Raw genomic sequence first — 26,185 nt, 5'->3', positions numbered from 1 at the left:
TTTTTGGAACTGTTTTGGAAATTTTAAGAATTGGAATGTAGCGTTTTTGTCTATGTTTGTTCCTTGTATGAGAAAAGTTAACATTATTATCTTTATTTATTGACAAATGTCAGTTTTGTCTGAGCGGGTCGAAACTCTCGATAAACGCGCCTTCGCTTCCCATCGCCAGACCTCGACCGAAGCCGTCCTGAAATTAAAATCAAAATAGCACATGAGCGTCTTTTGAAAATCGCAAAATTTCTCACAAACTGCAGCAAAACAAAGCATCACGCTGTTCTGGGGTAGGCAGAGTGGATAGAATTCCATATCACTCTGCCTTTGCATAAAGACTTCGCTTCCTCTGCATTCATACATCAAACCGCATCCTCGAAATAGAGAAGGTCTGTATCTAACAAATTACGAGACAAAATACTTTTGATATTCGTGTTAAAGAACATATGAGGTGTCTTCACAATAATAGTTTCTCTGAATTCGCAAATCACCTAATAAATTTAAATCATGACTTTAATAAAAATACAGGAGTTAAAATCTTACATACAAAAGTTAAAAGTAAATAATATGGAAATATTTTTCACATTAGGAAAGCTTTAAAAAATAATGTTCCTTTGATCAATAATCAAACAAACTTCCAATATAGTCCTTTGTACGATGTTCTACTGTAATGGTTACCCTATAAAACCTATTAAGCTTATCCCTTCCCTCCATCCCCTCTACTTTTTTCATTAATTTTCAAACGAGAGAATATTTTTATAATTTAATCAGTGCATGTTTGTCCTAATCATTAAAATGAATGTCGTGTTGGTTTTATATTTTTGTGCAACAACTATGGTGAAGGTGTATAGTGGGTTTTGCATGTTGGTTTGCATGTTGGTTTAATTGGTGTCCTGACGAAGAGACAGGTACGTATCGAAACTGGTAGACATAGAAAAGTCAGTGAGTGGTTATATGCAAATATTTAATAACATTTAACATAATACTTCTTTTACTGCTGATTTGCATAGTTCAAATATGTTATGTTAAATACTCACCTATTCCACGGTTCCACATGTTAGCGAACAAACGTGGAAACTTAGATTTATTTAATTTATCTTTGTACCAATTAAAATCATGACTTTTTAATCACTTCTTTTCTAAATTATAATAATGTACTAAGTGTTATACTTGTGTTAGTGTTAATGCTATGAGACATCGCCTCTGTCACTTCGATACTTTTATATTTAAACCCTTTATTTCTTGTTAATTTGCTGCACACCTATGTTATAATTTCTTATTTAATTTTTCTTTATTATTTTCTTTTTTCCGCTGTTTTTATTCCATGCATCTATATTTTCTATACTGTGTTCAGGTGTATTGTTTCATTATAATTGTTTTTCAATATTATTTTTTACTTTGTCAAAGGCGTAAGCCGTCGAAATAAATTTCGTTATCGTCGTTATCTCGTATACTCGCTCCAAAGAAGCATATCTATTTCCTTACAACATGAAAAGTGTACTTTTACCTTGCAATTTCCAAACTTGGTATTATTTTTTAAGCGAATTTTTAAAATTACACTAGCGAAAAATACGAATGGTAGAATAAATAATTACATTTTCTGTGTAATGATTTTTGTGCCATGTTTTTTTTTGCGTGCAAATGCAAAATGCGAAAAAGACATGCATTTTTTTCTCTATTCTGTTCAATCTCTCGCTTCTGTCCCGGTTTCAAACTGGATGATTATGTTAAGCCTACTCGTAAGCATGTTTCAACTGTATATCATTTACTTTTGGAAATCGCTTTACTCTATGTTAGTAACTATGCATAGTAAAAAATATAAAAGGTCAACTTACTAAAAATTACCAACCTTCATTTCGGATACCCTCTTGTCCAAGAAGCCGCTAAAACCGCTGTCCAAAGACGCCAAATTGTTTTTAATGTCTCCACACGGGAAGGCGTTTCCGAAACCGTGAGACCCGTTGTTGCTCAAGTTCATCCCGATGTCCATGGGGTTGCTGAACCAGCTCGGGACGCCGTTGTGGCTCCCGTTGGACGCTCCGTTGGTGCCCGGGCTCGCGACGTCCGCCGGGTTGCCGAACCAGCTCGGGACGGCGTTGTAGTTCCAGTTGGACACTCCGCTGTTGCCCGAGCTCCCGGCGTCCATGGGGTTGCTGAACGAGCTCCCGTTGTAATTCCCGTTCACGGCTCCGAGCTTGCCCGTGTCGAACGGGTCGAACCCGACCATTCCCGAGGTGCCGTTCGCGGCGGAGCCGCTCGGAGGGAAGACGGACGCCTGCGAGCTGAAGTCGCTCAGGTTGTAGTTGGGCGCGTTGCTCGGCTGCGGCCGGCCGGCCGGGGCGGCGGGCGCCGCGGCGCCGCCGGCCGGCGAGATCGCGAAGGGAGCGGAGCCGAACAGGTCGCTGTTGGACCCGTTCGTCAGTCCGTTGGTCGCGCTTTGGGTCGGCGACCGCTTATTCGCTTTAGGAGGGGGCGCCACTAGAAGACAAATATTAAAATGAAAACACTTTAATGACTTATTATTTATTTCATTACTGACAGTTAACAATCACATTAAATGATAAAAAAAATTCTGAATTCATTGGTGAAGTATAGAGTTGTCGGTACTTTAAGAGATGATATTATATGGTGTTTGCCTACCATGCAAGAGGTGACAATAAAACGGACAATATATTACGCAGTGTTATAAAGATATTGATTAGTTTCCTCACTCTACCTACTAAATAATTAATATGTTTTCTCCAGTTAAGGCGTGCGTCAATAAAAATGTCCAAATATTTCATGTCTCGTACACATTCCAGATGATAGCATTTACAGCTGGCGAGCGTGTTACAATTTGTATCATGAATTTTATCCTCTCGGTTGGCCTTTAATATTTTGAGTGAACCTAAGGTATTTGGTTTTCTTTGAGTTTTGTCAGTAAATTATCTCTGAGCCAGTTTTTGAGAATATTCGTTCCTGTTTCGGCCTTAACACGTGTTTCTTCCGAATTATCCTTCATCACCTTCAAATACAAGAACTGTATCGCCTGCAAAGGTGATTATATGAGCGTTACTGTTTAAATTACACAATTTGTTTACATATATTTATATAATAAACAGCAGTGGTCCTAGCGTACTACCCTGTAGTACCCCAAAATTTATTTCTAAAGCTGTACTGCTGCATTCTCCGATTTAAACCCTCTGTAATCTGTTGGTAATGAAACTATGTAACCAATTTAGGGGTTTACCTGTGATCCTGATATTTTCAACTCTTTTTAAATATTTTTTTGCGATATGATGTCAAACGCTTTTGCCAAATTGAGAAAAATTGCAATTGTTTTCTTACCATTGTTAATGTTGTTTACTAATGCCTCTATTAATTTTTTGACCGCGTCATCTGTACTTTTACCTGGTCTAAATACGAATTGATTGTCGCTAAGTAAGTCTTTACTCTCTACATAATCGCCAAGTCTATTTTTGAATGCTTTCTACAATACTTGTGAATATGCACTAACCAACGATATTCGTCTGTAATTTTCTATATTCCGTTGATCATCCGATTGACAGATCGGTTGCACTATTGATTGTTTAAGTTGTGTTGGAAAAATTCCTGATGAAAAACCTAGATTGAAGATGTGCAACAGAGTTTTGGCAATGAAACATACTGTTAGTCTCGCAGAATATGTTGTATTGTATTGAACATAAAATGATAACTCGCTTCATCGATCGTCGCTCTATATTTCACGTGAAATGATTTAGCGATATATTTTAATAAGATAAACACTAAGAATACTCACGTAGTGGAGGAGGGGTGAGTCCATTGTGCGTGGGGGATGTAGTTTGGTTGGCACGAGGCCGGCTGGCGTTCAGGGCTACGGCTGGCGGCTCACTCTCCAGAGCTCGTGGATCGAAATCTTAACACAAACACAGCGACATCAATACCACAGCGATAGATTTTAAAAAAAATATTTGGCATTTAAAAATATCACATTTACATAGCACAGAATATTAAAATGTACAATTTTTTTTTCTCCATTATCCATAATAGTACAGTACAAAGTACTATGCATATTTTTTGATGTTTGTTTTTGTTGCATCTATCCACGTAGGTACACCAATACCAAGATAGATTCAAGTTGTATGTGTATCAGTGGCGAGCGGTGATTTATTTTATAGGTAATCTACAAAAAAATGTTCAGTCATGAATTTATATATTTATTAATGAAATCATACAGTCTTTATAGGAAACAAGGTACAAAAGAACAATTAAAAAAAGAAAGACCGATTACAGATTTCATACTAATTTATTATGAATGCAGGAGAGGGGAAAAATAATTGAATTCTAAAAAAGTAAAAATAAAAATATTAAATAAAAAGTACATAAAAAGGAGAAGACATTGTATAGCTACTCTACTTTCCTCCCTCTCTCTCTGCTTCCATGAACATTTAAGTTTATTTGTAGAAATTCACAACCAACAATAAATTATAAGATGCAGGTAGTAGATGTAAGTAAGTATAAATTAAGGGTTGAAATCAAAAGTTAAAATTAAAATCAAGAGTAAAAGTTAAAATTAAGTTAAAAGATTAAATTAAAAGTTAAAATTAAGAATTAAAATTAAAAAGTTAAAATTGAAAGATAAAATTAAAAATCAAAAAGTTTAAAGTCAAGAAGGAGATAAATTTAAAATGTCTTTAACAGATCTGATAAAAATATGGTATTTACAATGTAGTATGTCGATGTCACTAAAACTGTCATTATAGGTAATCTGTATTCTTCGTAGAGTGCTATTTTTTAAATAATTAGTCATTGAGTTAGGAATGTCGAAGAGTACAGATGGACGAGTTCTACGGACAGGGACTCGATATGAAATGCCTCTAACAATTTCTGGGCTTGATAGCCGATTACGTTATTAACAATTTTGTAGAGAAAGCTCATATCCAACATGGTACGGTACGCCGAGTTGCGAGATTTTGAACCTTGTGAAAATTAGCGGACTCCGTCCTACTTGAAAATGAAACATTGTTTTTGAAATCTAATTGTCTAAGAAAATAGTTTTGAATATGTTCAATACGATTTTTGCAAGCATTATATTGAGGATTCCAAATCGGCGAACCAAACTCGAGGACCTACGTACATATGAAAAAAAAAGTTTTCTTAATGCGTCAGTTCTTGCGAAAGGTTGATTGATTTAACTTTTTCTTTCTTGACAGGAATAATCATCGCGTAAAATTGAACCGCTGGCCACAACACTGACCCTTAAAAAGCCATTTTTTTAATTAATAAAATTTGAACAAATGGCTTACCACTGTCGGAATCTGAATTTAGCAACAGTCCTTCCAGTTTAGTTCCGACTGAAGGATTCTTGGTCGGAGTGGACATGTCAATACTGGTATTCATCAGATCCACTATGTGATTACTGAAAATGAAAGCAACGAATACACAGATCAGAATTGCGGTGAAACATTGCGCGGATACTGGGGACGGAAGATAAACGTATACCTTCGATATATTATATTTATTTATTCATATTTTTCTCTTACAAACTATAATTAATAATAAAAATAATGTGACCTCACTGGGGTTACCGGTGCCGAGGACACTTAACAATATACTTTTTGGAAATGATTTTACATTTGAGAATAAACAAAGAAGACTAACTTAATAAACAGAGATAATTAACAAAATATTCAGACTGCTTTAAAAACTAGGTATGCAGGGTGTTCTTTAAACCCCGTCATATCCGAAACCACAATGATCAGTATGGGCAAGAAGTCAATATTAGCGTATTTAAAAAAATATTTAGAAATAAATTTTTTAAGAATAAAATATTTAAAAAACAAATGGTTTCTTACTTCTGCAGGGGAGAAGTGTGGGGAGCGCAGCGCAGTGTCAGACTCCCCCCTTCCCCCACCTCGTTTCACCCCTGCAGAAGTAAGCAACCATTTGCTTTTTTTGTTATTTTTTTTTCAGTTTTACAAACTATATTATTTATATTACAAAATGCACAATGAAAATAACAAAAACCTAAAATAAGATATACACTTGTGGAGCAGTTGATTCAATATTGGTTTGGGCGAATGAGACAATCCATTTTACTTCTACCTAGCTCCACTATCCATTTTTTTATAGCCTTTTTAAACATTTCCTCGTTAATAATTGCTTTAATAGATAGTGGAAGTAGGTTATAGATTTTAATTGAATAATAATACTAAACTTACTTATTTGAGAATACAGGCGGCGACGAAGAGAACAGGTTGTCCTGTGTTGAGCCGATGGATTTTGTGTCCAAGCCTAGAAATATATACATATATTTTTTATTTATTCATACAAATACATCCATATTACAAAAATATAATGATATTGTATCCCAAACTCTATGAGACCAAGGTCCCTGTGTCGAGTTGGGATACAGCATAATGGAAACTGGAAGCACGTATATTATTTAAAAAATTCAAATGAAATATTATTAATAAACATACTATTACGAGCATTTTGTAGCGCTGTGAACGCTAGGATCACGCGGTACTAGTTATCATGCCGGCAGTGCCCCCAAGTGGCGACAAAGAGAAGTCTCGAAGAACGTCACGTGGTTAACGCACACTGGGAGCACTGTGAATATATGATTATTATGAATAATACACTAGCAGCTATTAAGCTGATGCGTGTGTATGAAGTGTACACGGTTATTAAACATTATAAATTCATGTGTGCGTCTGGGCGGTTTTTGAACACATCAACTGAACTAGTATATATTATTTTTGGATATACACTCGATCAAAAGCTTTCTCGTAATCAAGATATATGACATCTGTAGGATGACATTCGTTCCACTCTCGAGTCCAAGTATCCACACAGGATAGGAGATTTGTCCCTGTTGATCGTTTCGGCACAAAGCCATGTTGCTCTTCTACGATAACATTTTCTTGCGAAGGGAATCCTCGACAATTATTTTCTCCATAGCTTTACAGACTATACTTGTAAGACTTACGGGTCTGTAGTTAACAGCAGAGAGCTTGTCCCCTTTTTTGTAGGTGGGAATAACAATGGCCTCTTTCCAGTTTGCCGGCAGTTTTTCCTTTTCATTTCTCGACATTTGTGCACCTATCTTACATCGTTTTACCACACACATTCGCCTGAGGAATCGTATTTCGACAGCATTTAACCTACTTTCATCATCATTTTTCCAATTCCATACTTCGCTCCCATACATTAGAGTTGGCACTAGAACTCCATTGTGAACTGCTAGTTTAGCCTCCTGCGACAAACATTTGTTTTAACATTTCACAACAGAGATGAAGAACATCTAAGAGAAGGTAATATAGAAGTCTAGGCATCTACAGGGCTTATGACCTGTCAATGGCTGGTTTAAGTGGCCACTTTACACACTGTGTAACATTAGTAATGTTAATATAAACAGCTCCCCGGGGAGTTGAATCCAGTCCTTGTCTACAAAAATTTGGACAAACTCAAAATATTGTTGTTAAACATTTGTTTGCCAAAGTAGATTATAGCGCACCGTTCACCCTGTTCCCAGCACTCACCCTCCTTTCCATCCCTGGTAAACATACTTCCCAGATACACAAATTCTTCTACCTGATTCAGAATATCTCCGTTCACGCTGATCTCACATTTAGTTATATTTTCATCCCTTTCTAAAACCATCACTTTCATACATCGTGCATACCAACTTCCCAACCCGAGAATTAGGAACTACCCATCACTAGATTGGGTTATATTCGGCGAGGTGACTTACCCGGGTCGGGCTCGGGGGTCCACTCGGTGGCGTGCCCCAGGCCCCGGGAGGCGAGCCAGGTGCGCAGGGCCGCGGGGGGCAGCAGCGCCGCCAGCTCCCGCGCGCGCGCCGCCATCTCCGTCGCGCGCGCGCGCGCCCGCGCCGCGTCCTGCAGCACCGCCTCCGCGCCCGCCCCGCGCTCCATCAGGAACCTCCTGCGAACAAACAAACACGGATATCAAATCAGTAGTTTCCGACGCTAAATCTTCTATGGTGCATGATGACACTCGAGTGAGAAAAGAATAATTGTTGACATTTGCGTTTTCCATGGAGGTTATCATTGGTAATAAATATAAAGAGCGAATGCACACTCCGAACCATCCACGCACACACACATGAATGCACATTTATTTATTTATTAACGGACATTGTCCATGTATACAATTTATAAGGTTTAAATATTACAATAAAAGAGTAGTTTAAAACATTTAAAGAAAAAAGAAAGAAGCATTGACAAACATAAGTGACATCGAGACAAGATCTGGACTATTTATTTAGTGCTCGTTTAAATCGTTGTAAACTTAAACCAAAAAAGTCCAGATCCTGTCTTGAGTTAACAATACGACAAAGGCACATACGCACATATAAAACATACAAAAACATATACATTACATGCGGCACATATACATAGCATAAACCACTCAAGATGCACATTCAGCAACTATCCCAAATAATCAACTCCATGAAGAAATTTTCTGTACAAATGCAACGTGCAGTCAAAAATGTCTACATCAATACTGAGTCCATTATAATTTCTACAGGTACGTCTAATGAATGAATTCGAGGTATAATTGTTTTGGAAGTTGGTATATAAAAAAAAAGAAATTTAATCTGGTATAGCGAAGAGGACGAAGGAAACCAATATTTTGTAAAAGGTACGGCGAATCAACCATATTATTTGGAATTTTGAAAAGAAAATGTAAATCACATGTAAGAAGCCTTTTTGTAGTGATTCTATATTAAAATTAATCAAAGATGACTATGAAATATTCTAGTGTAAAAAGACCCTTTTAAATAAATATTTCATGTCAACCACATCGGGAATCGAACACACGACCTCTGCATGGTAGGCAAAAGTGCTGACCATTACGCCACGAAGCCGATGTTTATATCATTAGTGTTATGTTATGTTTCTACAATATTTACCTGTATGCCAAGTCAAAGGCCTGCCCAATGGTCAGGGTGATCTCGGAGGCGAGCTTGTTGGACACGAACACGAAACACTCGTGCTGCTCCGCGAGAGGGGCGGAGCCGTTAGTGGGGGCGGGGGCGGGCGGCGCGGGGCTGCCGGGCAGGGGGCCCGGCCCTCCGCCCGTCTCTCCCTTGGCTATGAAGGAGAAGAACTTCTTGGCCTCCTTGTCGTCCGCGCAGTACGAGATTCGATGCAGAGGAAACTGGTGAAGAATATTGTTCGTTCTCGGCTCCTGGAAATAATTACCTTCTTTATTCTTTTACAATGCACACAAGTGTACAATCTTTATTTATTTATTTTTATTTTACCATTTAAAATTAATACAATTACAAAATCAACAATGTTTTGAATATGTCCAAATGTTGACTGGCTGGATTTCTTCCCTAGAGAGTTATTCAGATCTAAATTTGTTGCAACAGAGAGGGAGAACATTTTTGAGAACTGAATAGGAAAGTCTAGGCATAGCCTGGTAGGTGAAATGAGTCACATCTTGCTGGAGGGTGTGATTCTTTAAAACGCTGCGAATGCCCAGTTGCATTCCACCGACGCAAATATTTCTTTTTTATAAAAAAAAAATAAAATATTTCTCTTTTTAGAATACTTAATTTGTTACATTGTGTGTGCGTCTGGCATCGCGTCAGTATTGCAGTGACACTGAAAACCTTCTTGGGTCATTTTGTTTGCGTATACTTACTGGAATACATTTTCTGACAAAGACGTTTTTCTGCGCGTAATAAGGATCGTAAATATGATGTCAATTCTATTCTTCGATACAAGTTTAACAACAATGTTAATGAGGACGACAAAGCAACTCACTTGGCGATGCTAATTATTCCAGCGCTTCGTAACTCTTTCAGTAAACAATACGAATGCTAATAATCTCCAGCGGGTTTACAACATCATCTTGTGTACTCTATCAGGGCCCGCTCCTCGGGAGGAGCATACGGTGTCCACAAAATCTGTCCAGGGGGCGATTACAATCGGAAGACAGGGAGTTCGGGTAAAGTTCACTGGAAGAGCGGAGGCAGCGTGGTGACTTGATCTTAACTGAGCAATATAATGTACCCGAGTTGAAATCAATGATCACTATGAATGAAAACCGCCATCTCAGAGGTCATTCGTTGAAACTAAACACTGCCTCCTTCTCATCCGACCCCGGGAAGAACTTCCTGACAAACCGAGTCGTGGAGAAATGGAATGGCCCAGTGCTAGTTCAGTGAATGTTAACTAGATGCACACAGCAATGTATAATGTTTACTAACCGTGTACTTGTACACGCATCAGCTTAATAGCTGCTACTGTATTATTATTAATAATAATAATAATAATTAAAGGAATTACAGGGCTTGACTGTACAGTACAATCTTCTGCCATCCACTATCAATTTAAAAAAATATTATTTCATACAAATACATTATATATTATACAGGTGTTCTTTAAACCCTGTCACACCCGAAACCACGATGATCAGTATGGGAAATAAGACATATTAATTTTTTTTTTTTTTTTAAATAAAATATTTAAATAAAACAAATGGTTGCTTACTTCTGCAGGGGAGAAGTAAGGGGAGCGCGGCCGCGCGGTTGTGGGCGCATCAGACTTCCCCTCCCCACTCCTTGTTTCTCCCCTGCAGAAGTAAGCAACCATTTGCTTTTTTCGGTATTTTTTTTTTTTTAATTTATTCGTTCTAAAATGAATGGTTTCGGATGTGACAGGGTTTAATGAACACCCTGTATACTAGCGGACCCGACAGACGTTGTCCTGCCCGAACGTTGGCTTGCCTGCTATTAGCTTAAAAAATATTTTTTTTATTCTTTATAAAATTATTAATATTCAAATATTGAATTTAAGTAGGTACCTAGGTACTTGTTAATAGTTGAATTCCAAAACATAAAGCAATTAATTTTCAAATTTAGAATTTTTTTGCAAACGTCAAACTCCGCTCTTCTCACCAATAGGGGTATACTTAATTTATGAATGCGATTTTCAAAAATGTATTGAATGTCAGTTAATATTATTTTAGTTTTAACAAAAATCCAGTAAAAATAAATAAATGGGAAGAAATTCTAAGGAATGTAAGGAAAGAATCTGATTGGGATCCATAAAAAGCGAATGTTTTTTGTAAACAGTCAAAAACAAACTTTTTTGAAACGCAAAAAACAGCATCCTTATTTTGTTTTTGTAAATGCATTCTCGTTGAATGTAACCCTGGTAGGTCAATGAAAAAAAGATTTCGAAGATTCGATTGAAAATGTTAATATCTACACACACGCGCAGCGCAAAGATCTACATTTCGCTGAAAACCGCACGTACATCGGTTAAGCCGTTTAGGAGGAGTTCAGTGACATCACACGTACAGAAGAATTATATATATATATATATAAAGATTACAAAAAGGTAATACGAGGGATGCTACATAAGTTTTGAGATATGGCGACACCAGTGTGAATATGTCAAATCTGACATTGTCATCGTAAAGTTTGCCATTTTTAATGGCAAACGTACTCAGAACGTTTTGTCATACGAGTGATATTTGTGTTCTTTGCTTGCAGACTTAAACCAGCCAATGAAAGGTCATAAGCCCTGTAAATGCCTAGACTTCCATATTCCCTTCTCAATAATGTTTTTTCTCTCTGTTGCAATAAATTTAGATATTTGTGTTGTTTACAGATACTTGAAAAATTAATTTTGTTTAAAAAATGGAACAAAATCGTCAACATTTACGTGCGATGATTTTCTATGACTTTCGACGTGGATTAAACCAACAACAGTGTGCCGATCAACACGCTGCAAATTTTGGTGATGAAGCGCCATCTCGAGCCACCGTGTTTCGCTGGTTTTCTGAATTCAATCGTGGTCGCACTTCGATGAATTTCGTGAAGGTCGTCCAAAATCGGCAGTTGTGCCAGAAAAATAACGTAATTAGGTATCCTTAAATCTATGAAGCCAAGGGCCCTGTGTTGAGTTGGGATACAACACAATGGAAAGTGGAAGCATGGACATCATTAAATAATAGTAAAAATTAAAATGAAATATTATTATATAAACATATATTTCAATAAACACCTGGACAACACGCTTAATAGTATGTTAATCTATGTAATATCTCGCAGCAGTCTCCTGCAATGGTCTCTTTTCTTAGACAAAATCCAAACTTGTATGCTCTTTCTGAAAATGGCTTTCGTTTTTAGGTATTAAATAATTCAAATTACAGGAAAAGATGTTACTACAGTATTCTTTATAGGCATTGTAAGGGTAATCTCCTCAACAGAATCCCTCTTTTTTTCTATTTTATCCTTATCTTTTATCCTGATCTTTTCTCATCCTCGGAATATTTGAAAATCTTAATGTCAAATCTATAAAACAACTTTATGTAAAAGCTTTGTTACTATACGCACGTAAATATTATTCTCTACCTTCCGTTACAAATACAAGAGTTAGTAGATACTCCACCCTGATGCTGCAAAAAAATAAAAAAATAAATACAACCTTCGGTCAAAGAGGATTGGCCTACTACTCGGTTAAAGTGTACAATCTACTTCCATTATCCATAAGGACAATTAGTAAGTTCTCACAATATAAAATTGATATTAAGAAATGGATAGTGGAGGAGGGTTGCGCACGGATCGATGAGTGGATCAAGCCAAATATGTAAAATGTATGCACTGTTTATGAATTGTATTAATTAGTCCATATAAATTGGTTATGTTTTTTATGAATATTTTTGTTTTTTATTGTTATTATGTTGTTAACTTTGTTAAATATCTAATCTTAGGCATGTTTCACATTTTGTAAAATGTTTCCCTCGGCACGGGACACCATAGTGAGGGAACATTATTCTGTATAAAAAAAGAATACAAACAATGTAAAAGTATAAATAAATAAAAAATAAAACCCCTCGACGCTTTGGGAACGAAATCATTATTATTAAATTTAACTCTCTCGTAAGATATTTTATTAATATTTTTATATACTCGTACATATTGTTCCGCTATTGCAGATTTGCACAAAGCACTCAGTTTGCCCTGAAGATGGCTTCTGCAATGGTAGCCGAATCGTCGGAACAAGTCCAACACACACAGTATCACCCAAAAAATAAACACATTGATAATTGTTTTGAAGTCAAATTTTTAAAGAAGCATCCATCGAATCGAGCGTGTGATATCCATATAAATAAATGCTTATTAATACCTGAATAGCGACCCCGTCCACCGATATCGTGATCTCCACCTTCCTGGTCTTGGCTCCCGTCTCCGACTTCCTGAGCTGCTGGGTGAACTGAAGCCTTCGGATGGCGTCCTTCACCACCTCGATACCCTTGGGCTGCTCTACTGTGGTCGACCCCAGGAACTAAAAATCAATAACATACGTTACAAACATGTAGAAGACAGCATTTCAATTAGAAGAGAAGAGAGAAGTGTGCTTGTCAATTTAATTGATGGATGCATCGGAAACTGGATGGCTGAAAACAGACTAACATTAAACCCATCAAAAACTGAACAACTGTGGGTGGCTTCAGCCAGACGGCAGAATTTGATCCAGGATACGGCCCTACCCAATGTAGGGAGTACCGCTTTACCCACCGTTAAACTACTGGGAGTTGTACTCAATTTTGACCTTTCTCTTGACGCTCAAATTAGTAGAACGATAAGTTCATGCTTCTACCAGCTGAGACAAATTTCGGAATCTCTAAGTTCAGTCATATCATTCCACTACTTCGGGAGCTACACTGGCTACGTTTTTCACAGAGGGTCGAATACAAACTCTGTTGGCTTATGTATAAGTCACTGCACAACTCTGCTCCGGAATATCTAGGGGAACTATGCATTCCAGATGAACTAGCTGACAGGCGTCTCACGCTTAGATCAGCTACGTCTACGGCGAGAGGAAAAGTTATTATACCTCTACGCAAACAGCGCACTAAATTTAGTGAACGCGCATTTGCGGTCGCAGGCCCTATGGCATGGAATGCTCTCCCAGCAGAGGTGCGAGGCTGTGAGAGTGAAGTGATGTTTCGGAAAAAACTTAAAACCCACTTGTTCTCTAAATCATTTGAATAAATCCGTAGCATGTGACAACAAAATAAATTGTTTTAATTAAATTACAAATTTAAAAGCTTCAATCAAATTTATTTAACTATAGAATCACTATGTAAAGCGCCCTTGAGGTATTATATTACGAAAATGGCGCTATATAAGTTATCCATAATAATAGTGGGTAATGAGAAATTGTTTTGATTATACTGCAACTGTGAATTTTATTTTGTTTTTTTTTATAACGGTAAGGACTAACGACTTCGTACTGTTAAAAATTTCGAATTATAACCATTCCCTTACTGTCCTAAATAAACCGCGCATTACGGTGCTGTGTATTCACTACACATTAAAAAAATAAGAGATTTAAAAAGGGAGAAATTGAATATTTATAAGGAATGGCTTTAATTAACCACAATTTAATTCAAAGATAATATTTCAAATCTAACTGCTGAAAATATGAAAAAACCATTGGGTATCGCTAACGACTCAGGCGAAACGTGCACCCGCGCCAACATCCCGAAAGCTACTGAGTAGCTATATAGCGGTGGCGAATAGAGATTTTATTTACAGGTAAGCTATAAAAAAAACATATATTTGTACCTACATAGGAGGTTCATAATATAATGTAAGTAATATATACTATAAATTGATAATTTTCTGTGGTTCCGTGTGATACAACAACTCTCATCCATGAAATCAACTCAAACGATGTAACTTCGTGATATATTATATTATCTATTACGTTAATATATAATTTATTAAAAAATAAATAAAAAATACCACTATAAATTCAGTCGATATTCGGTATTCAATTGAAATGTCAACTGGCCGCATTGTTTTAGTAATTAATAGTGCTAAAAACGACCGCGTGGAGCGCTATATGTCCCGCAATATGACGCATGAAAGTAATTATGGTCTTATGTCAAAAGTACCATCTCAAAGAAAAATAGTCCTTAGAAACAATGTTTGAAATACTGTTTTCCAAATCAAGAATCTTCAAATAATTTGTGTAATCTGAAAGTTTAATCTAGGAAAAAAAACCCGCACTGGGGTTACGACATTCAACATTTAGTATACTTATTTGTATGAAAAAACAAGCTGGAATAATCGGCTAGTTTCTCGGCTCACCGCGGGCGCTGGGCGCGCTTAATTAAAATTTATATTTATATTAGGATAAAAATACAAACGGTGGAAATGATTTAAAATAAATGGTAATTGTTTATTTGTTTTTCTGTAAATAAAGTTACAATAAAAATACAATACAGAGTTTCATGATTGCATGAAAAAACTGATAAAATCGATTTCATCGGTGATCCGTAATTTCCCATCACTATAGTCCTTAAAATATAGCTTGATTAGAATGACAGCTGTCAAACTAAATTAATTAGTGATGGGAAATTACTGATCACTGATCACTGATCAAATCGATTTTATCAGTTATTTCATGCTATCGTGAAACTTGTTTCCGAAAATTGATATAAAAAACGCAAAAACAAGCCTTTTATAGTGTGTTTAACACAAGTATCATTACTGGGACAAGTAAAATTCAATATTCCGACTCGTAGATTGAGAAACAATGAAGTACTGTTCATCGATCAGCATAGAACAAACTATGGCCTAAATTCTCCAATGACCCGCCTTTGTCGTATTGTTAACTCAACACAAGATCATCTGGACTTTTTTGGTTTAAGTTTACAAGGATTTAAACGAGCACTAAATAAATAGTCCAGATCTTGTCTCGATGTCCCTTATGTTTGTCAATGCTTCTTTCTTTTTTCTTTAAATGTTTTAAACTACTCTTTTATTGTAATATTTAAACCTTATAAATTGTATACATGGACAATGTCCGTTAATAAATAAATAAATAAATAAATAAGTATTCACCAAAAAATAAGACATTTATACTTTTTCCATGAACAACATCAAATAATTTATTTTTTTATTCGATCAATTTACATTGATCAATTTGTTCCATCTCTAACGTTTTTGCAAAATGATGTAACCTTGTAAGAACGTCGTTAATAGTTAGGTTTATTTTTATTTTTTTAGTTTTAAAACTGATTTTATATATTAATGTTAATTTATGTTTCAAGCTTTGTATTAAAAAAATAAATTAACACGCCAGATACAAATGATTTTTCGTGTGTCAATATAAATAACTCCTTTGACGTTACTACAAAGTTATGTCGTCACTTTTTCTGACAAATGTCATTCTAATCATGTTACATTTTAAGGACTATAATGAAATTAGTTTGACAGATGTCATTCTAATCAAGCTATATTTTAAGGACTAGCATCCGATAAGAGTATTGTTATGTCCTGGATCCCTAGCCATTGTGGTATTCCCGGGAACGAAAAAGTGGACGCGTTAGCAAAGGAGGCGGTCCACTCCGGGGATCCTGCCTATAGTAATTTACTACCACTAGGTGATCTCCTTGTTATGACGAAGGAGAAGCAACTTCGCACATGGCAAGAATATTGGGTAGCCTCCTCCCAAGCCAAGGGTAAACATCTTTTCAAACTGAAACCAAATGTATCAGAAAAGCCTTGGTTTTCCAAAGTGATTCTGAACAAGTTTGAAACATCCTCCATATGCAGAATGCGCATTGGGCACTGCTGCAATGGTTCTCACCTGTTCAGAATCCATGTCCGGGACTCTGCCATTTGCGAATGTCAGCTAGATGAGGAAGATTTAAACCATATTTTTCTTGGATGCCCCATAAATGATTGTTATCCTGATTTCCTATCCGACCTCTCTGATATTAATATCCCATTCCCTATTCATATTCTAACTCTCCTGTCCCCACCCAATAAACGTGTATATAAAATCTTGTGTAAATATCTAGTTGTAAATGGTGTTAAGTTGTAAATATGTTTTATTATTATATGTATATATTATATTAAATACTAACATACTAACTTGTACATATTATATTACTAAAACATGTGTATATATGTAAAAAAACAAAAATACTCGACACTGGCCAGAACACCCGAATTGAGAAGTGAAAAGGCCAGGAAAAAAACGAAGAAGAAGAATTTTAAGGACTATAGTTGACACCCAATAATTTAGATTGCCGAAAGCAGAAGGATCAAGGGTCGGTTGGTAGTAATAGGATCTTAGTTAAAAATTAAATTTTCCTGAAATCACAAATCAAAAATAACATCCAGAAGTAATAATTCAATGCCCAAATAAAAACGACATATTAAAAGAATAAATGTTTGAGGTAAAATAAGAAATTGTTGACATAACAAAGACATTAGTTAAATATTATTCAAACCTTGAAATAAATGGCCGTGACATTGAAAACGCAATATTTACATTTGAAATGCATTATTTTATTTATTTATTTAGATCTAAATTTGTCGTGAACAGAGAGGAAAAACATTTTTAAGAAGGGAATATGGATGGCGGCTGCCGTGGTGTAGTGATCAAGACGCTCGACTCAAACACGGGAGGTTCTGAGTTCGATTCCCAGTGAGAACACAAAAATTAAATGTGATTTTTTCAAGCCTAGATGTTCTGTGATGCAATTCCCCACTGTAATCGGGCCTCCTGGGCCGCGATTATGAACGGCTATCTTCATCGGTATATAGTGTATATACTAAGACGCTATGAACTGATGTCGATATTTATGTACGAAAGTGTATATATGTATGGAAATTCAAAGTATCTTCGTCGGTAACCGGTAATTAAACATGTTAAAAAAAAATGTAAACATATTCTCTTTTTCATACAGAAAACTTAATTTTACTTTGTAGATAAAATTGAAGATAAATATTAATTTTCCATCATAATCGAGGCCCTGGCCTGTGTGGTGCAAAAAAATAAATAAATATAAAAATATGTCTAGGCATTCACGGGGCTTATGACCTGTCATTGTTTTGCGTTAACATATATATTCCCTTCTCTAAAATGTTCTTCATCTCTGTTGCGACGTATTAATATTAGCAGCTCCCTAGGGGTTTGAGTACAGTCCTTGTCTACAAAAATTTGGACGAACGTATGAATTTTGGTTTGAAAAGTAAAAAATGGAAGAGTTGAGAAAATGTGGATGTTTAAACATAGGCAGAATGGTGAATGTTAAACAGTGTGTTAAGTGTCCACATAAACTAGCTAATGACAGGTCAGAAAAAAAATGTAGAAGCGTTTCAAAATTTAAAAAAAAATGAATTCAAAGAATCGAATTAATGATTGCTTACTTCTGCAGAGCAAAGAGCCAGCTACCCCCCTCCGCACTCCTGTTTTCTCCCCTGCAGAAGTAAGCAACCATTCTGTTTTTTAAAACTATTTTTTTTAGTTTTCAAACGATTTTAATTTTTTTTTTTTCAATATGTCAAAGGGCACGAATGGCAAGATGTGTCAATGCGGAAGAAGCTAAGAATGTATGTCAGGATAGACGTGTGTGGCGGTCCATCCTCTCTGCCTACCCCTGCGGGGAACTGGCGTGATGGCAGTAGTCCATTCGTTCTACGTGACCAAACCATCTCAGAGACCCCTCTTAATCTTATCAATCATACTTGACTCAGATTTACACTCTCGCCAGAGGCACTCCTCACATGTTGGTCCAAGATCCTTCAATCTTCTAACTAAGGAACCACAAACATTAAATCACTGGTACAGTTTATAGTAGGTTTGAGGTTTTGGATTGGCATGAAAGGAACAGATAGACATTCTTAAAAAAATATAAATAAATGCATACTCCAAATAAATCATGTTTTCGTAATATCAGCATATGTTAATTTGGTTTTTCTTTTCTTTTTCTTTTCTTTTATTTTCATGGTCATGTCATACCATATTTATACGCTATAAACTTTTCAATAATTAAAAAAGGCATGGCCCACGCTCAGACGCTGAAGTCTTTGTGGGTATTTTTTCCAATTTATGTTATAGCTTAATTTTAAGATGTATTTTTCTAAAGTGTATTTTTGTAATTATTTTTCTATGTAAATAATATATGTATGGAAAAACAAACAATTTTTTTTTTAAAAAACATTCATAACCCTGTTATACATTGATTTTCCACACATTCGTCTAAATGATCGCATTTCGACCGCGTTCACTGAGCATTCATCCTTCCTCTGCCAGTTCCATGTTTCACTTCCGTACATGAGTATCGGGACAAAAACTCTGTTGTGCACTGCCAGTTTAGCTTCGATTGACATATTTTTATCAGCATTTACTGTGCATAGTAGGCCGTTCATTTTGATGCCCGCATTCACTCTCCTTTCAACATCTTTTTCTACTCTTTCATCTCTTGAAAGCAGACTTTCCAGATACACAAATTGTTCTACTTGTTCGAGACATTTACAATATTTACATTTGGGAATAATTAATGATAAATATTTTAAATGGACAGAACACATATAATATATAACACAAAACATTAGAAAACTATCCCATATCTTCGAGTCGATACGTAACATCTTATCCCTAATTAAACTCAAACAACTATATTATATTTTATGTAACTCAATTATAACTAATGGCATTATAGGATGGGGAGGCACTTTTAAATCAATGTTAAAACCTCTCGAATCTGCTCATAAATCAATTAAAATATTTTTTTAAAAAGCCCTTAAGGTACCCCAGCGTCAAGTTATTTGAGGAATTTGAGATCTTAGATATATCTTAGGCAATTATATATTTTTAGAATAATAATGTTTGTGAAAGCAAATTATTCTACCAAATCCCAAAAGGAACACTCTCACACTACCAGAAGTCAAACTAGAGGATGGGTCATGGGGTCTACCGCAAACTCTGAATTCGGGCAAAGAAATTTCAGGTTTCTGGGCCCCAAAATATTCGATATGCTACCCGAACATTATAAAAACATGACCCGAATTCAATTAAATAAATTTTTAATAAAATGGTTACTGGAGATGGTTAGAGAAAAATCGTAAAACTTACTAAAAACATTCTAAAATAATAAAGAGTATATATATTGTTTAATATGTTTATTTTTTTGGGTGATACCGTGTGTGTTGGATTTGTTCCGACGTTTCGGCTACCATTGCAGGAGCCATCTTCCAACCCCAAAAAATTTGTACTATAAAATCCGCTTTTAGTTTACTTCTCGTTTTAGTAACTATGAAAATATATTTTTTAATATAGTTTGTTGTTAATCGTAACGATCCAAAATGGGTTCGAAGTTCATTCGCTAAAGCCTACACATGACCTTTCGCCTGCGCAGTTATGCGCTAACTAAAATAAGGAACTGCGTAAGTCTGTTAGTTCCTATGAGGCGGTCGCTTAGTGTTGAATTCACAAGTCCACGCGCGCGCAAATTTAGATTTTTAGTTACTGTGTGGAAGCAATTCTAATAAACCAATCCATGTTTATTGTTATGTTATTGTTTATTTTTGCATAAAAATGTCTGCCTTAAAACAGGTTGCACCTAGTTAGGCAGACTAGACATAATCCAGAGAAATCTAATACCTAAGTATGTATATAGTAGTTAAGAATTTGTGATTTAAAAAAAATAAATTTTTTGTTCATTAATTTCATAAAAAGTACATGCTTTTGTAAAATTCTATGCATATCTATTTTTACACATCTAGTAAATGTTATCACTGTAATTCTCCAAAAAAAGAGACTAACTCTTGTGCTTGGACTTACACTAGGTGACTTACAGTGTTTTAGTTGTTTATTTTTAAGAGTTTATGTAATTTTAAATACGAGTACATAAAAAAGAAAAATAAAAACATAGGATATATAAAGAAAAAACATAAAACAATAATACATTCATACTAATTAAAATTTAATGTAGTTTTTACACGTGTTAAAAACATTTCTTTATATTTACTTAAAATTTATTTATTGATATTATTTTTAATAGTTTTCAGTTCATTGGGAAGATTATTATAATTTTTTACACCTTTGAATACAAAGCTATTTTGACTATGACTTATATGGAATTTAGGAATTTTAATATTATTTTGGTATCTGAGTGACTTATTCATCTCAAATTCTTTTATTTTTTCTTCTTTATAAATTTGTAAAATGGAATTTATTTTATAATGAGTGTCTACTGTATGAATCTTAAATATTTTAAATAGACTTTCCGTATTGAATGGGTATATTTACCTGCGTAAAATTATACATTTATACAAAGTTGCATTAACTGTCTAAATTCTAAATTGTGTTATTTACTAAAGAATTCCCTATTTAAAAAAACATTTATTTTATCTTTTGGAATTCAACCATAAACAAGTACCTAGGTACTAGGTACCTACTTAAATATTTGAATATTAATAATTCCTAACACAATATTATTTTTGGTATGTATATATATTTATACACACATTTTATTTATTTATGAACCCAACCTATGACAGGTCATAAGCCCTGTAAACGCTCGAATATCCATAATCTTGAAACAAAAATTCTACCCATCTCTGTAGTGATATAAATAATAATTCCTAACACGTTTGTATGGAATTTAGGAATTTTAATATTATGTTGGTATCTGAGTGACTTATTCATCTCAAATTCTTTTATTTTTTCTTCTGTATAAATTTGTATAATGGATTTTTTTTTTATAAATAGTGTGCTGTATGAACTTGATAGAATTTTCGTATTGAATGTTGAGGGTTTCTTTAAAATTACTTTAATAATTAATCTTTGAACTATTTTAAGAGGGTTTAATATATTGGCATATGCATCACCCCATCCTACAATACCATATTGTAACAAAGATTGTGCAATGGAGTAATAAGCTATTTTTAAATGATTGATTTTTAAAATATTCCTTGATCTAATAAATGTGTATATACATTTTCTAATTCGTTTTACTTTAAGTTTAATTTTGTTAATAAACCATTATTATTATTTATTGAAATAAATTTTCCACAACGTAACACCTAGTAAAATAGGAAAACGTCACGTTGCACGCTGGGAATTCTTTCTTGCGCCATAAGGCGCGCGTGTAGAGTGCAAGACGTAAGACGCAAGACGCGAGACGCGAGTATGCAGATAGAGACTTGCGATTAGAAAGGTTAACAGGTCAATACGGAGATGCACAAAAAATCGGCGAGATACGCCCCGTATTATTGCAATAAGCGGGAATTCAGCACAGACCACAGAGCAGATAACAATTTCAAATAACAACCTTCTCAAGAAAATTGAAATAAACGCGAGATTGAGAACGATCTGTAGCTTAATCACAAATAACTATCGACGTGCTTAAAAACATGTTTAGCATTTGAGCGATCACAATAAACAATAATGAACATGCTTAAGTTATCGCGGTCATAAGTCAACGCGTGTGTAATCTCTAAGTCAACGCTCGTGTCGGTTTGTTTTTTGTTTTCCTCGTAAATAAATACAGTTCATTGGCGAAAAATCGGCGTTTACTATAGAAAATAATACCATATTTATTTATTTATTTTGAAGAAACAAACAGTCGACAATAATATAGTATTAACATATTACAACAGAGTTGAAGAACGTTTAAGAGAAGAACATTGTTGTAATATGTTAATATAAACAGCTCCCCAGAGAGTTTAATCCAGTCCTTGTCTACAAAAATTTGGACAAACTCAAAATATTGTTGATAAATCCACCTGGTCTATGAAGAAGTATAGAAATTGAAAAAATAACATTTTCAGGCGTTGCCTAGTATGTAGGTGAAATAATTCAATTAGATGAATCTCACCCGCATAAATAAAGGTTTCAGCTCTTTAACTTCGCAAACATCAACAGATGAAAGCGTTGAAGAAAAGAAATTGAAAGGACATAGGAAAAAAGCCCTTTTTATAACACCTTATGAAAGGGCTTTTTTCCTATGTCCTGGTTCCTGGTGAAGAATCAAAGTAAATTTAAAACTACATTGGCGAAACAATCATTCATACAAAGAGTGTAATATGTATATTTATTTGAATATATTTTTAAAAAAATAATAGTAATGCAAAATAAGTTTTCATGAAAATAAAACTTTGTTTTTAGTGTTACACAATTTTTATTATTTTACAAGAACACTACTATATTTTCAGGAGAGCACTCCTCCCATCGACGGGCGATATAAAACTAATATAGTAAACACAGAGTATTGTTCACAATGTCCTAGAATTAAAAACAAAAAATTAATCAGTGAAACTTAGAGCAGGAGGGTTTTTCCCCCTTATCTAAGGTGTTAGCATATAAATGGAAAGCTATCTAAACTACAGATATGAAAACATGATCAGTGAGTGTTCTTGTAAAATAATAAAAATTGTGTAACATTAATAACAAAGTTTTATTTTCATAGTAATTTATGATGAAGTGTTACGAAGTGAATGCCGATCCATTAACAATATTAGTACCTATAGTCCTTAAAATATAGCTTGATTAGAATGACAGCTGTCAAACTTATTTCATTAGTGGTGGGAAATTACTGATCACTGATCAAATCGATTTTATCAGTTATTTCATGCAATCATGAAACTCTGTTTTCGAAAATTGATATAAAAAACGAAAAAACAAGCCTTTTATAGTGTGTTTAAGAAAATTATTCACCAAAAATAAGACATTTTTACTTTTTTCATGAACAACATCAAACGAATTATTTTTTTATTCGATCAATGTACATTCATCAATTTTGTCCCATCTCTAACGTTTTTGCAAAATGATGTAACCTTGTAAGAACGTCGTTAATAATTAGGTTTTTTTTAGTTTTTTTTTTAGTTTTAAAGCTGATTTTATATATTAATATTGACAAATAACAACAGGGATGGAGAATACCTTAAATAAGGGAAAATGGAAGTCTAGGCATTTGCAGGGCTTATGACCTGTTATTGGCTGGTTTAAGTGGCCACTTTACACACTGTGTAACATTCACCATTTTGCCTATGCTTGAACATCTAACTTCACTAAAATCAACAAATGGAAGAGTTGAAGAAATATGGATGTTCAAAAAATTTCCTTTACTGAAATTACCGGGCACCATAAAATCGCGTTTGGTCCTTTGTACCACCGGATACAGTTAGAGGAACGATAATCCAGCGTGTTTACAAATATTGTCATTTCACATTAGTGTGTTTATCAGTTGCGTTTTGATACGCAGATGTAGGCGTAATGGGCGTCCACGGTATCAATGATACGAGTATTTCCGCGAAATTTGCACGACGACATTTAATAACATCGACAGGGTTGAATGCGCAACGAGTGTTGCATTGTCGTGTTAGAACTTTCGTTTGGTGTCTGGACGCGACCGAAGGGCGTGCATGACAAGACGTGTGAATGCGGAAGAAGATAAGAATGAAAGCTACAAAATTGATGTAGTTATGTCTATCAGAGATTTAGGAGTTGTTTTGAACTATAAACTGACATAACAGCTCTTAATACAATAATTGATGACTGGAAAGAAGAAATCGACAAAAATAAATATGTATTACCAGTTTTTCTAGGCTTTAACAGAGCATTTGAGACTATTGATCGAACAAGAATATTAGAAATATTTTAATTAATTGGAATGAGAGGAAATGCCTTAAATTGGTTTTAAATCTACTTAAATAACAGATATCAAAAAACGAAAGTTAAAAATATTATTTCAGATCCGATAGAAAATAATTTAGGAGTACCCCAAGGCTCAGTGCTAGGGCCTATATTTATTTATTTATTTAAACGTCTTTTAGGCATTTACATGTTTTTACATATGTACGTTTATACAAATAAAGACTGATACGTGTTTTACAAAGAAGTAGCAAAAAATATATAAATGATTTTTAGAAGAAAAAGAAAAATGTCAAAAATATCATCTTTACATATTAGTATAAAAGTGGAAAGAACAGAAGTCCATTTTAAAATATGAAGACAGAAATGCATTTTACACAAAGAAAGGAGCAAAAAATAAAAATCATTACATATTAGTAGAAAATATACAAGGATACATAATAATATTTACATACATATATTGCAGTGGAGAACCGGAGTACATTTTTTCGTATAGGTTGCATTAAAATAGCCTTAAAATTAGAAGAAGTTAGAAAAATACTTATTTAGAATACATGTACAGGTGTTCTTTAAACCCTGTCACATCCGAAACCACGATGATCAGTATGAGCAAGAAGATATATTGGCATAATTTACAAATATAAAATATTTAAAAAAAACAAATGGTTGCTTACTTCTGCAGGGGAGAAACGAGGAGGGGGGAGGGAGAAGTCTGATACACTGTCAACCACGCGGCCACGCCCCCCTCACTTCCCCCCTGCAGAAGTCAGCAACCATTTGTTTTTTTTAATATGCTAATATGTCTTCTTGCCCATACTGATCATCGTGGTTTCGGATGTGACAAGGTTTAAAGAACATCCTATATAATATATATATGAATATAATAAAAAATGTAGTTTTTGTTATTTTCATTGTGCGTTTTGTAATATAAATAATATAGATGTAAATAAATACGTAGTGTTTAAAACTTTCTGAACATTTTGTTAATTATCTCTGTTTATTAAATTAGTCTTCTTTGTTTATTCTCAAAAGTAAAAATATTTTAAATCTATTGACATGATTATGCCTAGATCTTTTTGATGCTTTACTTACGGGTTTGAGTTGGACACCACCCAAAAGATAAGTACACATGGGGTTGTTTTTGCCTATGTGAGGACGGTACGTTTTTCAGCGTTTAGAGAGAACAAATTATCAGTGACACAGAGAGCCATGGAAAGGAGAATGCTGGGTATTTCGTTGGGAGACAGAAAAACCAATACATGGATTAGAGCGAGAACATACGTCACCGATGTGGTCCATAGGGCTGCCAACCAGAAATGGAGCTGGGCTGGTCATATAGGAAGAATCACAGACTCTAGCTGGACCAAAAAAGTCCTGAAATGGCGACCCAGAACGGGTGGTAGAAGACGTGTCGGCAGGCCTCAGACAAGGTAATGTGATGACATAAGACGAGTTGCAGGAAGTGGTTGGATGCGGTTGGCTCAGGATAGGGAGATATGGAGACTAAAGGGGGAGACCTATGTTCACCATTGGACAAGAGACGGCTGATGATGATTATGATAATGAGAGATAATATGAGGGTAATAGTCACCTTGACCAGGTACGCGACGTGTCCCTTGAGCAGAAGATCCGGGGCGTGCAGCCAGGTCCTGCTCCCGCCGCCGGGGGCCGGGGACCCCGCGCCGGTGGTGCCGTTACGCCCACCGCGCCCCTGCCAAAACAGCAGCGTCGACATCTCTATCTGAAACAGAAAAAAAACA

General features: G+C 35.1%; 1 protein-coding gene across 2 annotated transcripts; it reads right to left on the bottom strand.

Annotated features, from left to right (window-relative positions):
- ced-6 (PTB domain-containing adapter protein ced-6) lies at window positions 1–26,185 on the bottom strand. Of its 2 annotated transcripts, none has more exons than XM_088235824.1 (9): window positions 26,017–26,185; window positions 13,149–13,307; window positions 8,912–9,189; window positions 7,727–7,920; window positions 6,192–6,264; window positions 5,277–5,389; window positions 3,770–3,886; window positions 1,827–2,469; window positions 1–187 (listed from the first exon to the last, which is right to left on the bottom strand). In XM_088235824.1, coding segments are annotated over exons 1-9 (1,722 nt in total). In that variant the 5' UTR covers window positions 26,161–26,185; the 3' UTR covers window positions 1–186. The 2 variants fall into 2 exon arrangements, with proteins under 2 accessions (XP_088091950.1, XP_088091949.1); XM_088235823.1 differs by having other exon boundaries at window positions 1,841–2,469.

This window comes from Micrasema longulum, unplaced genomic scaffold (genome assembly GCF_059751315.1).
Source record: "Micrasema longulum isolate JH-2025_06_02 unplaced genomic scaffold, ASM5975131v1 h1tg001453l, whole genome shotgun sequence".
NCBI classification, from domain to species: domain Eukaryota; kingdom Metazoa; phylum Arthropoda; class Insecta; order Trichoptera; family Brachycentridae; genus Micrasema; species Micrasema longulum.
Note: the sequence above shows the minus strand (reverse complement) of the source record. Positions and strands in the feature narration are given on the sequence as shown.